An 18,198-nucleotide genomic window follows, 5' to 3' on the forward strand; every position below is an offset into this window, starting at 1 on the left:
TACTTCGCCTCAAATAAGCATAATAATAACTTAAGTACGATACATAATTGAAAAAGGAGAATTTAACTTACAATGATTATTAATCACGCAGTGTTACACGGACAGAGTTCTGACTTTAAAACCCGTAAAATAACTTTTACATTACCCAAACTAACTAATATAAAACTAAACTAATATATATTATAAATATATATTATAAATATATAATATATATTATAGAAATAAAGAGATTGAATTGATATGGGGTACAAAACTCGGTTGAATGCTCGAGCTTTTATAGGCGAATTTTGATCCTGGGCGGCTCCGCGAGTGCGGTACTTTTGTGCCTTACAGCTCCGCGAGTGCGGAGCTTCGAATTCCAGCTCACAATTATTTTGGCACTTTGCTTGTCGACATTTTATTATATAATATAATATATATATGTGATGACCCGAAAATTTTTGACTTATTTAAACCAATTCTCTATACGATTTATTATTTTAACACGTTAAACAAAGTCTGTTAGATTGAGTCTCAAAATTTTAGAACTGTTTCATATATACAATTACCTTTGATTACTCTCGACGATTCATGAACAATTATATGTATATATATATATATATATATATATATATATATATATATATATATATGTACAAGTAAAAAACGACTTTGCTACAGTGATTTGCTACAGTAAACACTATTTGCTACAGTAAACACTATTTGATGTCGACGAACTAGCAAACAAAAACGGAAAAGGCGGTCATGCGATCGCATGGCAAAAACACTGAAAACTCATGCGATCGCATGAGCTACAGTAAATCGAAAAGTAATATAAATACGCAGTTTGTTCGACGAAGTTTATCACAATTATCTCTCAATATTTATATTAATATTATAATTATAATTTTAAATTTAAGTTTAATAATAATAAGGTATATACAAGGGTATTTTTAATTCGGGTTTCAAACCGTTTTAAGCTAAGGAAATATTGGGTATTGTTCGGGGTATTGTTCTTGAATCCAAGGTCAACCATAAAGTCGTCTACCATCATTACGTCTATGCAATTTGCTAACAATATTGAGTCTCAATATTGAACTGTGAGTTATAGTCTCCCTTTTTAAATACTTTAAATATTTTTGGGCTGAGAATACATGCAATTTATTTAAACGCAATAAGACACAAGTACATACTAAATTCTACACTGAGTTAAACCGAAAATCCCTTAGCTTTGGTAACTAGTAGCTGCCAGTACATAGGATATGGACTGGTGGGCACGAATAATTGTATATGGATCCATAGGGCTTGACATCCCCGTCCGAGCTAGAGCGCTAGCCTTTTAACGGACGTATATTATTTGAGTTTAAGACACGTTGGTTTGCGTGTATTAAAACGAATGGGTTAATTATCACTATAGCATTAAGTTTAGTTACCAGGGTGCTCTGTTACGTAGAATCTATTGATAAACTTTTGATGAAATCTTGTGGTCTATCTTTATATATGTTTATGACTCGAGCAATTAAACATATAACTCACCAACATTTGTGTTGACTTTTTAACATGTTTTATTCTCAGGTCCTTAGAATGCTTCCGCTGTGATGTGCTTGTTGCCTGCATGGAGTCTCTCATGCTTTGTACAAAGTTTATTGCATTCAAAATAAAACTGAGTTGTGTAATAAATAATTGGACTGTGATGTCAACCTGTAAATTAAAGACTTATGTATTTCGGGGTTTTGCTTATACCTAAGCACTTTCCCACATGTTTATAACTTTCTATGTTTAGAAAGTCACTTATTTTAATGAATGCAATATTTTATCAAAACGTATCATATAGAGGTCAAAACCTCACTGTGGAATCAATGATTAACGTGCCGCGTCAATAGCGATTTTAACGGGTCGTTACAGTTGGTATCCGAGCTTGAGGTCATAGGGAACCAGAAATTACATTAGTGTGTTTAACTGGTAATTGTTAGGATGCATTAGTGAGTCTGGACTATGACCATATCTGTTTTTACTGATTTTTGCTTATTATTTGGTCAAAAACATTATATGTGATATATTTATATGCTAACGTAATTGTTGTTTCAATTATGTGATAGATGACTTCTTCTAATCCTATTATTTTGTACGACTCGGAATCGGACACTGAATCTATTCTATCCACAACTGAAAAAGGCATTCCAATACCTATTAAAGAAGAAATTGTGTTAGCCGGGGAATCTCAACTCCCGGTAAACCCAGAGGAGGTTCCAGCTCCACCCAACTCTAGTTTTCCGGAGCCACAATATCGTTGGCATGGACCCATGATCCCTGGAGTAAACGAGGATCGTCCATTTCTAAACAAATATGGACATTGGTCCAGATATACCGCCTACGGGAGGGTTGTGCCGATTACGCCTGGCAGATTTTGGTTCATGACCACCGGTACATATTCTCGCAGTTCGTCATCATATTCTCCTACACATGACTTAGACAGTTCGTCATCAGACGAGATCAGTAAGGAGGAGGATTTCGCTAATGAAATAAAAGAGATCACTAAGGAGAAATTCCAACTTGCTATAGATAATAAAAACAACCACAATAATAAAAAGTCATTAATTATTAAAAAGGAACAGGACCATTCGATCCGTAACCACCCTTATTATATTAAACCCACTGAGGCAACGGGTACCTCAAAACCCCAACTAAAAATAAAATACACTGCCATAATGTCTGTCGGACCATGTGCACACAAACAATTGGCAGAGAGAACCAAATGGGAAGAAGTTTCTGATAGTTCTGAATAAACGACCTCGCAACCATAAATCTTCCATGCGCTATCCTATTGCTTATGTGTGCTACTCTATCTTGTTATGTAGAATAATCATATGTAAAATATCGGTATTGTATGGTATTGTATTATTTTGGTTTATTAATAATAAATGCATGGAATGATTATTTGTATTATTAATACTTATTATTATTATTACATAATAACGTAGTAACTCGCTATAATTTTTTATAGTGGAATATTATTAGGATTTTAGTAGTTAATTCCTTGTACTATCTATTATGTATGAACTTAACGGGTAGGTAATACCCTAGAAATAATTATAAAATGCTAATAAGAAGAAAAGGCTTTTATAATAATCGGTTCATATTATTAATATGCTACGATTAACTATTGACAACTCATTTTACCTATAATATTCTATATGATTAAATTATATCTGTTGTGTTTATTGAAGAAACATGTCTCAAATGTCGGATGCTGAGTTTGAGCAACTAGTCGAGAAACGTGTGAATGAAAGAATTGCTGCAGCCGAGGCAGCAAAAGCAACAGCCGAAGCAGCAGCCAAAGCAGCAGCCGTAAACACAAACTCACGAAACGGATGATCATACAAAACTTTTCAAGGATGCAAACCACAGACGTTTAGTGGAACCGAGGGACCAGTCGGTCTAACCCGATGGTTTGAAAAGATGGAGTCCGTTTTCAAAATCAGTAATTGTGCAAACGGAGACAAGTCAAAGTATGCTTCATGCACGTTGCAAGATGGTGCACTTACTTGGTGGAACAATTATGCTAAAGCAGAAGGAATAGATACGGCATATGATATCTCTTGGGAAGAACTGAAAAAGATGCTAATCGAGGAGTACTGTCCTCGAAACGAGATCAGAAAAATGGAATCTGAGTTACGTAATCTGAAGGTTATCGGCGCGAATCTCAATAACTATGAAAAGCGTTTCATGGAACTAGCCTTGTTGTGTCCCGAATTGGTTCAAAACGAGAAACGAAAGATAGAAATGTATATTGACGGTTTATCGATCAATATCAAAGGAAATGTTACATCGTCCAAACCAAATACGATGCAGGAAGCCATGACAATGGCACACCAACTCATGGACCAGATCACAGAGAGTTCGATTAAGGCACCAATTACCGAAGTCAAGACAACTGAAGGAAAGAGGAAATGGGAAGACTATAAGGGCAAAAGTACTCACCTGAAGAAACAAGAAACTTTTAAAGGTAAACAAGATGGGGCAACTGCAAGTCCAAACTATAAGGGATCCCATCCGTTCTACAAAAGATGTTACACACATCAAGCAGGTTATTGCCAAGTGGTCTGTGATAAGTGCAACAAGAAAGGACATGTGGCAAAAGATTGTTATGCCACCGTTTCTGAAGTAAAGACAAAATCGACCGATGTCAAGAAATGTTATGGATGCGGGAAGTCTGGTCACTTTATAAATCAATGCCCTGATAAGGAGAAGAACAAAGAACCCGCACGTGGGAGGGCATTTAATGTTAGTACCAGTGAAGCACGTGAGGATCCTAATCTTGTCACGGGTACGTTTACCGTTAATAATCAACTAGCTTCTATTATGTTTGATACGGGTGCTAATAGAAGTTATATGTGTAAAGACTTTAGTTCTAAACTAAAATGTGCATAGATTACCGAGAATTAAACAAATTAACGATCAAGAATCGGTACCCATTACCGAGGATTGATGATTTGTTTGATCAATTGCAAGGATCAAGTGTTTATTCTAAGATTGATCTACGCTCCGGATATCATCAGCTGAGAGTGAAGGAAGAAGATGTTCCTAAAACCGCGTTCAGAACCCGTTACGGTCACTATGAGTTTCTAGTCATGCCTTTTGGATTAACTAATGCTCCAGCAGTATTCATGGATCCAATGAATCGCATCTGTAGACCGTATTTAGACAAATTTGTCATTGTTTTTATCGACGACATATTGATTTACTCAAAGAACAAGGAAGAACATGAGCAACACTTAAGACTGGTACTAGAGATACTCAAGAAAGAAGAATTGTACGCAAAATTTTCGAAGTGTGATTTCTGGTTACAAGAAGTACAATTTTTGGGCCATGTTGTCAGTAAACATGGAATTAAAGTTGACCCTGCCAAGATCGAAGCCATTAGTAAATGGGAAACACCGAAGACTCCAACACAAATCCGTCAATTCTTAGGTCTTGCTGGTTACTACCGAAGATTCATTCAAGATTTCTCTAGAATCGCCAAACCCTTAACTGCATTGATTCAAAAGGGAAAGAAGTATGATTGGTCCACGGAACAGGAATCCTCATTCCAGTTATTAAAGAAGAAGTTAACGTCTGCACCCATTTTGTCATTACCGGAAGGAAATGATGATTTCGTGATCTATTGTGATGCTTCGCGCCAAGGTTTAGGATGTGTATTAATGCAACGCACAAAAGTTATCGCATATGCCTCACGACAACTAAAAATTCATGAAAAGAACTATACGACGCACGATTTGAAACTTGGAGCAGTAGTTTTTGCACTCAAAATATGGAGACACTACCTATATGGCACCAAGTGTACAGTGTACACTGACTAGGGATGGCAATGGATACCCGATCCAGTGGATATCCATCCGATCCACCCGATTATTCGTGGATATGGACGATTTAAATGGATATGGATATGGATGTGGATGAAAAAATTTCATCCATGGATGAACCCGCTTTCACCCGAAATAACTAAATATATAAATTTATCACTCAAATTAGTATCATTTATGTAGTGATATTTCATTAATTATATTCATATTCATCTTTCTTTATATTTTTTCTAAAAATATAACTTTTTTCTTATATTTTGTTTTGTTTAAATAATCAAATGTATTTATCGTACTTTGGTGGTTCAAATGTGATTCCATGTAACTAAAAGTAAGCAACTTACATGTCGATATCTTTACACGTTTAATAGGTTATCTATTGAATATTTGTTATATAGATTAGTAAAATGTGACTTTCGGTAGCATAAACTATTAAAAATATTACTTTTGATCGTATATAGTTAACCACCTATTATAATTATTAAAAATAAAATAAATTTAAACGGATATGGATAATTATCCATTAACCCGCTTCACCCGACGGATATGGATATGGATGGATGAAAAGTAAAAAAAATAAATGGATATGGATATGGATACGGCCTCACCCGGTCCATATCCGATCCATTGCCATCCCTAACACTAACCATAAGAGTCTTCAGCATATTTTTGATCAAAAACAACTCAATATGAGGCAACGTCGCTGGGTAGAGTTGTTAAACGATTACGATTGTGAAATCCGTTACCACCCCGGAAAGGCTAATGTTGTAGCTGATGCCCTAAGTCGAAAAGAAAGAGTAAAACCTCTTAGGGTCCGAGCTTTGAATATTACAATTCGTACTGATCTCACAAAGCAAATTCAAGCAGCACAGTTAGAGGATTTAAAAGAAGAAAATGAAAAAGGCAAAATGAGCAGAGGGTTAGAAAAACAGCTTGAAGTAAAAGCCGATGGAACCCTGTATTTTGCTGATAGGATATGGGTACCAAAACATGGTAATCTAAGGCAACTAGTACTGGATGAAGCACACAAAACGAGGTACTCAATTCACCCAGGAAATGGGAAAATGTACCACGATCTCAAGAAGTTTTATTGGCGGCCTAATATGAAGACAGAAATTGCTACTTATGTAAGCAAATGTTTGACGTGTGCAAAGGTCAAAGCTGAGCACCAAAAGCCGTCAGGATTACTGCAACAACCAGAAATTCCGCAGTGGAAATGGGAAAGAATAACCATGGATTTCATTACGAAATTGCCAAGGACTACAAGTAGTCATGATACTATTTGGGTGATAGTTGATCGTCTAACTAAATCAGCTCGCTTTCTACCAATAAAGGAGACAGACAGTATGGAGAAATTAGCACGCCTATATTTGAAGGAAGTAGTTTCCAGGCATGGTGTACCTATCTCCATCATATCTGATCGCGACACCCGATTCACATCATGTTTCTGGCAGTCATTACAAAAAGCATTGGGAACTCGATTAGATATGAGCACCGCTTATCACCCACAGACAGATGGTCAAAGTGAAAGAACAATACAAACATTGGAAGACATGTTACGGGCATGCGTGATTGACTTTGGAACCAGTTGGGATTGACACTTACCGTTGGCAGAATTTTCATACAATAACAGCTATCATACGAGCATCAACGCAGCGCCATTTGAAGCACTTTACGGTAGAAAGTGCAGATCTCCTATCTGTTGGAGTGAAGTAGGAGAAAGACAATTTACTGGACCAGAAATTATTCACGAAACCACCGAAAAGATCATTCAAATACAACAGCGATTGAAAACGGCCATGAGTCGCCAAAAGAGTTATGCTGATGTAAGAAGAAAACCGCTAGAATTTCAAGTGGGCGACAAAGTCATGTTGAAAGTGTCACCCTGGAAAGGCATTGTACGATTCGGTAAACGAGGAAAGCTAAGTCCTAGGTACGTAGGACCCTTTGAAATCACCGAAAGAATTGGAGCAGTTGCTTATCGATTAAAGCTACCGCAAGAACTTAGTAGTGTTCATGACACATTTCACGTGTCAAATTTGAAGAAATGTTTAGCTGAAGAGGATGTCATAATTCCTCTTGACGAAATACGAATCAATGATAAACTCCACTTTGTCAAAGAACCTGTTGAAATCATGGACCGTGAGGTCAAACAATTAAAACAAAGCAAAATACCGATAGTTAGGGTTCGTTGGAATGCAAGACGAGGACCCGAGTTTACTTGGGAACGTGAAGATCAAATGAAGCAAAAGTATCCACATTTGTTCACTGATATCGCTCATGAAACAGGTATTACTCAAAATTTCGGGACAAAATTTTCTTTAACGGGGAGGTACTGTGATGACCCGAAAATTTTTGACTTATTTAAACCAATTCTCTATACGATTTATTATTTTAACACGTTAAACAAAGTCTGTTAGATTGAGTCTCAAAATTTTAGAACTGTCATATATACAATTATCTTTGATTACTCTCGACGATTCATGAACAATTATATGTATATATATATATATATATATATATATATATATATATATATATATATGTACAAGTAAAAAACGACTTTGCTACAGTGATTTGCTACAGTAACACTATTTGCTACAGTAACACACTATTTGCTACAGTAAACACTATTTGATGTCGACGAACTAGCAAACAAAAACGGAAAAGGCGGCCATGCGATCGCATGGCAAAAACACTGAAAACTCGTGCGATCTCATGAGCTACAGTAAATCGAAAAGTAATATAAATACGCAGTTTGTTCGACGAAGTTTATCACAATTATCTCTCAATATTTATATTAATATTATAATTATAATTTTAAATTTAAGTTTAATAATAATAAGGTATATACAAGGGTATTTTTAATTCGGGTTTCAAACCGTTTTAAGCTAAGGAAATATTGGGTATTGTTCGGGGTATTGTTCTTGAATCCAAGGTCAACCATAAAGTCGTCTACCATCATTACGTCTATGCAATTTGCCAACAATATTGAGTCTCAATATTGAACTGTGAGTTATAGTCTCCCTTTTTAAATACTTTAAATATTTTTGGGCTGAGAATACATGCAATTTATTTAAACGCAATAAGACACAAGTACATACTAAATTCTACACTGAGTTAAACCGAAAATCCCTTAGCTTTGGTAACTAGTAGCTGCCAGTACATAGGATATGGACTGGTGGGCGCGAATAATTGTATATGGATCCATAGGGCTTGACATCCCCGTCCGAGCTAGAGCGCTAGCCTTTTAACGGACGTATGTTATTTGAGTTTAAGACACGTTGGTTTGCGTGTATTAAAACGAATGGGGTAATTATCACTATAGCGTTAAGTTTAGTTACCAGGGTGCTCTGTTACGTAGAATCTATTGATAAACTTTTGATGAAATCTTGTGGTCTATCTTTATATATGTTTATGACTCGAGCAATTAAACATATAACTCACCAACATTTGTGTTGACTTTTTAACATGTTTTATTCTCATGTCCTTAGAATGCTTCCGCTGTGATGTGCTTGTTGCCTGCATGGAGTCTCTCATGCTTTGTACAAAGTTTATTGCATTCAAAATAAAACTGCGTTGTGTAATAAATAATTGGACTGTGATGTCAACCTGTAAATTAAAGACTTATGTATTTCGGGGTTTTGCTTATACCTAAGCACTCGCCCACATGTTTATAACTTTCTATGTTTAGAAAGTCACTTATTTTAATGAATGCAATATTTTATCAAAACGTATCATATAGAGGTCAAAACCTCACTGTGGAATCAATGATTAACGTGCCGCGTCAATAGCGATTTTGACGGGTCGTTACAATATATAATTTATATAATTTTTTATATATTATATTATATTCTTGTGCATAGTTGACTTGAAATTTTAGGTCCGTTGTCTCGTACGTTGATAGTTGGTTCATGTCTCGGTTCCGGATTTTCGAACGTCTTTTCGTACACGTAGATATCTTGTACTTTGCGTTCCGCGACTTGTACTCTTGTCATTTTTAGACGTTTCTCATCAATAATTTGAACCACTTGGATTGTATCTTGTACATTTGAGCTTTTTGGACGTTTGCGTCTTCAAATCTTCGTTTTCGCCTTTTGTCTTCGCACTTATTTAATATAAACGATTACAACTTAAAATAGAACAGTTACAACTAAATACTTTACATATTGGAAGGATATTGCGCCTAAATATATGTTCATTTGGAGCACTATCAATGGAGTCATACATGCTTTATTCGAGAAAATTTTGCATTCACAAAATCATCACCATGTATCTTATTTTGACTGCATTGTCAACGGATGTATTATTGTAAACTATTATTTACGGTGATTGTCTATATGTAGAAATCATCAGATATCAAAAACTTTGGAATTAGATATTCATTTATGGTGTGCCTTTTCAAAAGAATGCAATGTTTACAAAACATATCATGTAGAGGTCAAAACCTCACTATGAAATCAATGAATAACGTACCGCGTCAATAGCGATTTTGACGGGTCGTTACAGCCATTGTTCCCGCAAACACGAGAGCCTAAGCCCTGATATAACTTGTTAGGAACGTATTAGGTGAACCCTAACAAGACTTGATAACCCCCACGTTATCAACCTGCAAGAAAACAAACAAATATACGAAGTGAACACGAATATACTAGCAAGAACGTAAAAACACGAGAATAACGCGGTTATATGTGATCAATGTGATTGCTCCAATCCACGATCAACTAAAGAGTATTCTTTATTAAAATTCGTATGTATATTTTACAGGTTACATATGGGGGTATTTATAGCATAAAACGAGTTAGGATCGCAACAAAACGAGGACTCCTAGTCACTGTTGTAAAAAACCCGATTACTCCACGATTACTCATTTTTAAGAGCAGTCCGTTTCGATTTTTCAAAATCCTTTTAATTAATCGGTCAACGCCCATGAGTTGTTTCGCGATCGCGAGATCCAAGACCAAAACGTTCTTACGTTCGCGAGCCAGCGAGCGAGCAATTTCCGCATCGCGAACTAAAACCTTCCCTTTCGCGAGACATCTTTGCGAGCGCGACATATGGCTTCCTTGTCGCAAAATCATGTTTAGCGGCAGTTCAACTTTTGACTCGTTTAATTTGACTTCGCACTCCAACATGAGTATGGTAGATGCGAGTTTGAGTCGGCTTCAATCAATAGTTTCAATTACATCGACATATCTAATCAATCGAGCATGTTAGAATCTGACACGTATTATTATTATTATTATTATTATTATTATTATTATTATTATTATTATTATTATTATTATTATTATTATTATTATTATTATTATTATTATTATTATTATTAATTTGAACGACGATATCCATGGGAGGCTCGAAGGGGGAACAAAGTAATCGACCGCTCGGGGCCCAAAGTTTTTAAGGGTCCTTTTTTTATATATACAGAAACAATCGGAGATTTGAGTAACATGAGAACTATGGAAATACAACTGAAAAAGCGAATGCGGAGCACAATAGTTCCAAAAACAACAATCAAATGTCTCAGGAAAAAAAGAAATCAAATTCCACTATTATTCCTCAGGGTTTATTTTAAATAGCTATATTATTCGTTAGAGTCTGAGAGCCTTGTATTTAAATAGCTTATATTATTCGTTAGGTCCGAAGCGCCTTTTTTCATCTCGTTCTAGGTTCTTAAATTTTCGGGACCGGCCCTGACAATATCGACATCGAATGCTCTCACTTGTCATCCATACACGCGTTAGGAGGAAACCCAATCGAAGGTTGGGAAAAACCCCCAGAGACCTTCCCAAATCGCATTTAGGTTGACAGTACCATCAAATGTTGGAAACTTGCTGCTTTGAGTGAGAATCGAACATGGGTTGACAGTACCTCAAGTTGGATCTCATTCCCATACCACTCAAGCCAAACTTCGGTAGTGGTGCTAAATAATGATCTAATCCATCCATTGAGTACAACATGAATGTATGGATATCAGGGGAATTTGTCTTGTACGTACATAAACGTAACACTAAAGATTTATTAGTATTAGTTTTTAGACCCCAAAATCAGTGTTTGCATTCGATGATTAGAATTGAATTTATATAAAGCCGAAAATTACGGGCATATATTAGTCTCATTATTTTACTAGTACTAGTATCCCATTTTTCCAATTATAATATGCTAATTGTCTCCTCCTAATTTTTCCTTTTATCAGTTAAAATATCGTAGGTGATCTACTTTTGAGTAATTGAGTTTTGATCTCAATCTACAGTCAGCTTTCGACTTTGGTTTATCTATGTAATATTAGATGTCATCTTAACAAATGACAACATGAAATAAAAATTAAAAATAAAACGAGATATAAATAGGCAGTGTAAAGAGTTTAATCTACAAAACACGAGAAAATGTAAACTTTCAAATATTCGACGTCTAAAACATCACGCAAACGAAAAACATAAATGTGGATATAATCATATAATTTGAATTTTGGGAAAATTTAGAGGCCAAATCATGAAACGATTTTGGTACCAACTTCTGATAGTAAGGTCAAAGTTTGACCGTTAAACAATAACATATCGTTTGCCCATGCGTGTAGCTCATCACAATCCATCTTTTGCTTTTTGGCTCTGTCATTGAAAGTATGGCACATTTGCTAACACATGTTAAGTTGTTTCCATTCACCATGATCATAGATCCCTTAAAACTATATGATGAATTCATAAAAAATGATGATAGAAACATCATCACATTTGCTCCATGTAGTAGTGAATTGACAAGATTTAATTACATACGGAGTAACGGGAGTATAAAGATTCAAAGTTGATTATATTTATATTTGTTGTGAACCCACCTTTGTGGTCCAGTGGTTCACCCCTTTGCACTTGTGCATTGGGATGGGGGTGGGGAGGTCTCAAGTTCGAGTCTCTCCCCTTAAAAATATTCGTGGGTTCTATTTCCTGAAAGCCGAATTGCCCCGGGAAAGGTTTTACCGACCCGTATTCAGGACTCAGGTCCGACCGTTTGTCCGATGGTATAAGGTTCGGATCCCTGTAATGCGGTACGGGTTTTCTGCCCGGCCCGAAAGCGCGTACGTGCGTGGCAAATGAGAGTATTCGATGCCAAGAACTTGCCTTTAAAAAAAAATAATTATATTTGTTGCACCATTACAAATTACAAATATATTTTATTTTGGACCATTACTTAAGCTAAAGCTGTTAATCTGTTATTAACCACTTAGAGTACTTAAGCTTGTAAATCAACTTCATACTTCATATTGTTAGCTCAACTACATCGTATAGAACCACCTCTGTTTAGATATGTCAATCATTTTGGAACCTTTCATATTTATATTTATATTTTGATACATAAGTCGGTTAACAGATATAAAAACAATAAAATTAGTCTTTTTATTAATTAAAAGCAATGAAACAAGTATAATTCGAAAAGGTAATAATAATTATTATAATTTATAATTAAAAGTAACAATAATGAACATCATAATATTGGTAATTTCATTACATGAGCCTCTAAGATACACGAGCAAAAACTATATCTTACGGCAGAGGCATGACTAATAGTATTATATGTTACATGATTGAACAAGCGTTAGGATTATCGTCGCTAAAGAGATAAGTAATCCGTTCATCGGTAGCATTTGGAGCCGAAACAGCCTGAACAACGTTCCTGACATAACCAGCCGGAGCCCGTTTATCATACGCTTGATTCACATAAGGATAACTCACCAAATTGTAAGGGATATATGGCCAAAATTCGGCTCGTTTGCCTGTACTTTTTACTCGTTTTAATACATGGTTTGGATCCACGTATCCGCTTACCGTTACTCGACTTTGTTTTCTGTTAACCTCCACAGTCTTTACACCTACAAAACCAAACTAAAATTAAGGCTACGTTTGATAAAACAGTATTGATTAACCCCCAATGGTTTAAAATTTGAATAATAAGTTGGTTCTGTATGACAATAATCTTTTTTAGTAAAAACATACCATACCACTCCTAGAACAGAAAGACATAAAAGTAAAATGAAAATGAGTAGTACCTTTCATGTGTTTGACTGAATTCTTGACTCTTCTTTCACAACCATCACAGTCCATTTTGACTTTGATTTCAACTGTCTGAGAAAGAAAACAAAATTCATTTTTAATTTGTCATAATTGAAATCTAAGAGAGAAAAAGGAAGAAAAAAAAAAAAAGGTGCATGCTTGCAACTTGCCTGCATTGGTTTTCTTCTATGTTTTATGCTGGTGCTTGTGACTGTACAAAAATTGGAGAGGTAATCAAGTGCTCCCATTTTTCTTTGCTAATTGCTTCACTTTACAAAAAAAAGTGCTTAAAGATAGAGAGAAGAAAGAAAGAATTGTGGGTCTTTGATGGTATATTGTGCTAAGGACGTACTTGGTATTTATACAAAAACTAATCATACATTACTTAATATAAGTAGGACCCTAAAATGTTATTAAATGTGACACTAACATCATAAAGGTAAAATAGAACTATAGTTTTATTTAAGCTCTGAACATTAAGAGCATATCGATGTTACACAATAGATTTATTCTAACCAAAATATAAGTAGGTCTATTAACTCTATTTATGATTCGTTTATCTATATATATGCTCATATTAAGCGTATATGGTTCAACGAACATGGTTGATTTTGGTTAAGGTGGTCATATATTGTTTCTAGCGTGCCATCATTAGTGGTTTGTTTAGGTTTTTTAATTGTTCGGTTGTATATTTTTTGCTTCAAGGTGATTGTATGCGTCTAACATTTCTATATAACTCGAAATTCATGCGACATATCAAATATCTAGAAAGCTTTGTGATCGTCCTTTTGTCGTAAAAGTAGATTTATGCCAAGTGCAAATCACCCTTTTCAAATTTTGTGACATCTATACTTGTGATATTATGAATGGGTTTGTAAGCATTTGTGGGGTTGTTACTTCATAATTAAGCAGCCTTGAAGAATTTGAAAGGGGGGAAATTGGCCCACTAGAAGCTAGCAAACCTTATGCTTTAAAAGTGGCATAATATCATTAGTACTCAAATTAAACCTCTTTATTTGGGTTTTTTTAGTCGTTTAATCACAAGAATAGTTGTAAAGTGCTTTTCTGTTTGCTTTCATTTTCACTCAATGGATGTACCCTTTATTTTCTTTTTGTAATGATCCATATACACAACAATACCCAATTCCACGAATGTAGGGTATGGAGGAGGTGGAGTGTAGACAATCATTTCTCGAACCCTAGATTAGAAGGAAGTCCCTACTCCACCAGCGGGTATAGAACCCGTGACTAGATAAGATCGTCCCTCCCTCTACTCGAAGAGCCAAGAGATTGCTTCCTAAAGGACCTCCGGCCAGGAATGCTCCTCAAAACGAAATAGTGCGGGCAAACGTACCTGTAAGAGTTATGTGCAGAAATAGCAACTATACAAAGTATCCATAAAAGAAAACACATATAGCAGTTATGCACAACAGTAGGACAAATAACATGGATAATATAATGCGCAGAAATATATAAATTTAAGTAGACATAAAAACAATCAAAATACACCCCCCTCCACACACACACACACACACACACACCCCCACCTACCCACACTTATATATATATATATATATATATATATATATATATATATATATATATATATATATATATATATATATATATATATAGTCAAAAGTTCAAACGAGAACCACAGAAAATGTGAGAACTGCGAGAACTTTTAATTTACAAAGATTTTTACATGTGAGTAGATTGAATCACCCATAAATGTTGATGAAGAGTAAGAATGAACATAAAATAGTACGAAAAACTTATATTTTACCTATATAATCAAATATATAGTTTTCTGTTCACAAGTGCATATTTGTTTGTGTAACATGTGAACCATTCATGTAATTAACAATTTAACATGTAATTTGTGGTAATGAACATATGTTTGTTTATAATATGAGCATTAATTAACATTTGTGTGTAATTTGTTGCATTTAAATGCATAAAAACTATGAAATTAAAAGGTTCTCGCAGTTCTCGCCATTTTTGTGGTTCTCGTTTGAACCTGCCTATATATATATATATATATATATATATATATATATATATATATATATATATATATATATATATATATATATATATATATATATATATATATATACACACACACACACACACACACACACACACATATATATATATACACATATAACTATACCTAAACATGTATACATATAGAGACATTCATAGGTATATATATCTAGGTACAGATACAAGCATACATATATAAACTTAGATACATGCACTTAGATACATACATACATACATATAAAGATACAAACATATACACAGGAACCTATATATAACCTGAATAAATACATATAGATACAGAGGCATATACCCTTATACATATAAACATAGGTACAAAAACCTATAAGTAGATACATATACAGACCATCGAATAACCCGTATAAACGATGGAAAAAAAATATGCAGGCAAAGTCAGATACCATATATATATATATATATATATATATATATATATATATATATATATATATATATATATATATATATATATATATAATATATATATATAGTGAAGCTATATAATATATAGATATAATTATATAAGTGGTGGTAAAAGAAATATATACTGCACGTTGAAAATAAATAAATAAATAAATACAAATTACTCAATTGTACTAATTCTACTCCTCCACAAACTCCTATCATAAGTCATGTCCTCCGTCAGTAGAAGCTCTTTCATGTCAAGCTTCAATCTATTCTCCAATCTACGTTTAGATCTACCCCCCCCCCCCTCCCCCAACAACGAGAGTCTCGAAAAGATAATATATATAATATATTAATATATAATATAATATATAAATATTCCATATATAATATATAAATATAAATATAAATATAAATAATATAAATTTAAATTTAAATTCTACTTGTCATTTGAAAAGATAATATTACTAAATTCAAATATTTAAAAAAAATTCTTAGAAAGTTAGAATAGAAGTTTAAACAGCGTTTTTATGACATCATATTAATTTATCTTTGGAGTGAATAAAAACAGTTTGTGAACAAGAGATATTATAATCATAGTCCCATTCTCTTTACCAATTGCCCACTTTTTATATTATTCTTGGGGAAATTGTTCAAAATACACTTTTTTTTAAGGCTTCAAACAAAATACACTTTTTTAAAAAAATTGTCTTTTTACACCATTCGGTAGACGGATTTTCGTCTACCACATTTATCTGTCGTCTACTACCATTTTTACAAAGTAGTCGACGGTGAGATAAAGGTGGTAGACGAATTCCCGTCTACTGGCAGGGTTAGTAGACAGCGAGAACAAAGCAGTAGACAGACATTTACAAAGTAGTCGACCGTCTACTGCCTTGTTGTTGCTGTCTACTGCCTTGTTCTTGCTGTCTACTGCCTTGTTAGTGTCTTCCGTCTACCACCTTTATCTGTCGTCTACTACCATTTTTACAAAGTAGTCGACGGTGAGATAAAGGTGGTAGACGAATTCCCGTCTACTGGCAGGGTTAGTAGACAGCGAGAACAAAGCAGTAGACAGACATTTACAAAGTAGTCGACTGTCTACTGCCTTGTTGTTACTGTCTACTGCCTTGTTGTTGCTGTCTACTGCCTTGTTAGTGTCTGTCTACAGCAACAACAAGGCAGTAGACAGCAACAACAAGGCAGTAGACGGTCGACTACTTTGTAAATGTCTGTCTACTGCTTTGTTCTTGCTGTCTACCAACCCTGCCAGTAGACGGGAATTCGTCTACCACCTTTATCTCACCGTCGACTACTTTGTAAAAATGGTAGTAGACGACAGATAAAGGTGGTAGACGGAAATCCGTCTACCGAATGGTGTAAAAAGACAATTTTTTTAAAAAAAATGTATTTTGTTTGAAGCCTTAAAAAAAGTGTATTTTGAACAATTACCCTTATTCTTGAGGTATGAAACTAAATATAGCATTGGGCCTCACGTTGTACTGATGTTCTAACCAGGGCTGAATATTGTAGAGACAGGTAGAGACATCCGATTCATCTGAACCTTTTTTGAAAAAGATATTAATTTTTTTTAATACTAAAAAATAAGATTTTCAAATAACGTTTACTCCCTGTCAATGAAAATATATTAGATATGGTCAACCGCTCCATCTGTAAGCGAGTTCAAGTTCCGCCTCTAACTATAACAAACGTCACATATAGATGTTCCCAATTATAATTTTGTATATCTCTTCTAAAGATTTCATCAAATTTCTTGGACCTTAATATGCATTTCAAGTACATGTCATATTTGATTGTGTACGATCCCTTTTAAATAGAATCAAGGAATTTTTTAACTTACATACCAAGAAAGACTACAATCCATGTATTCTTTCTAACTTTTTTCTTCATTGTGGTGTATTATATTATATGTTAAAGTTACAAACCACGTACCAAAGTTCTCCACAATCTACTCAAAGTATATGTTTGGTTGAACTTTCCATGGAAGGTTCCCTTCAAAAAAATCTCATGTGAAACAAACTTTAATTTGCCCATTTTGACTTGTATTCAGATGCCTCAAATTATCTTTATATAAATATAAATACCACAAACTTTGTGATAGCCATAAGTTTTCTATGTCATGTGCACCATGAGAATTGTTGGTGATTTGTGTCACCAATATGATTTAAGTGTAATGGGATTAATTTGTTAATCAAAATAATCTTGATAAATATCGAACAAGTTCGGGAAAGTGTGGAGTGCACACTTGTTTGAACTTATCTTGATTATGACGGGGGTTCGGGGGCAGCGCCCCCGATAGCAGGGTCCAAGGGGTGGCAACCCCT

The 18,198-nt window shown here is 34.5% G+C and overlaps 1 protein-coding gene across 1 annotated transcript; it reads right to left on the reverse strand.

The window, feature by feature from the left end:
• Positions 1 to 12,849: 12,849 nt before the first annotated feature.
• LOC139857975 (heavy metal-associated isoprenylated plant protein 21-like) lies at positions 12,850 to 13,664 on the reverse strand. Its single transcript, XM_071846822.1, has 3 exons — positions 13,552 to 13,664; positions 13,378 to 13,453; positions 12,850 to 13,200 (listed from the first exon to the last, which is right to left on the reverse strand). The coding sequence occupies exons 1-3, from the start codon at positions 13,627 to 13,629 to the stop codon at positions 12,908 to 12,910; spliced, it is 447 nt and encodes a 148-aa protein (XP_071702923.1). The 5' UTR covers positions 13,630 to 13,664; the 3' UTR covers positions 12,850 to 12,907.
• Between the last annotated feature and the right edge of the window lie 4,534 nt (positions 13,665 to 18,198).

Source organism: Rutidosis leptorrhynchoides, chromosome 7 (genome assembly GCF_046630445.1).
Source record: "Rutidosis leptorrhynchoides isolate AG116_Rl617_1_P2 chromosome 7, CSIRO_AGI_Rlap_v1, whole genome shotgun sequence".
Taxonomy (NCBI): Eukaryota; Viridiplantae; Streptophyta; class Magnoliopsida; order Asterales; family Asteraceae; genus Rutidosis; species Rutidosis leptorrhynchoides.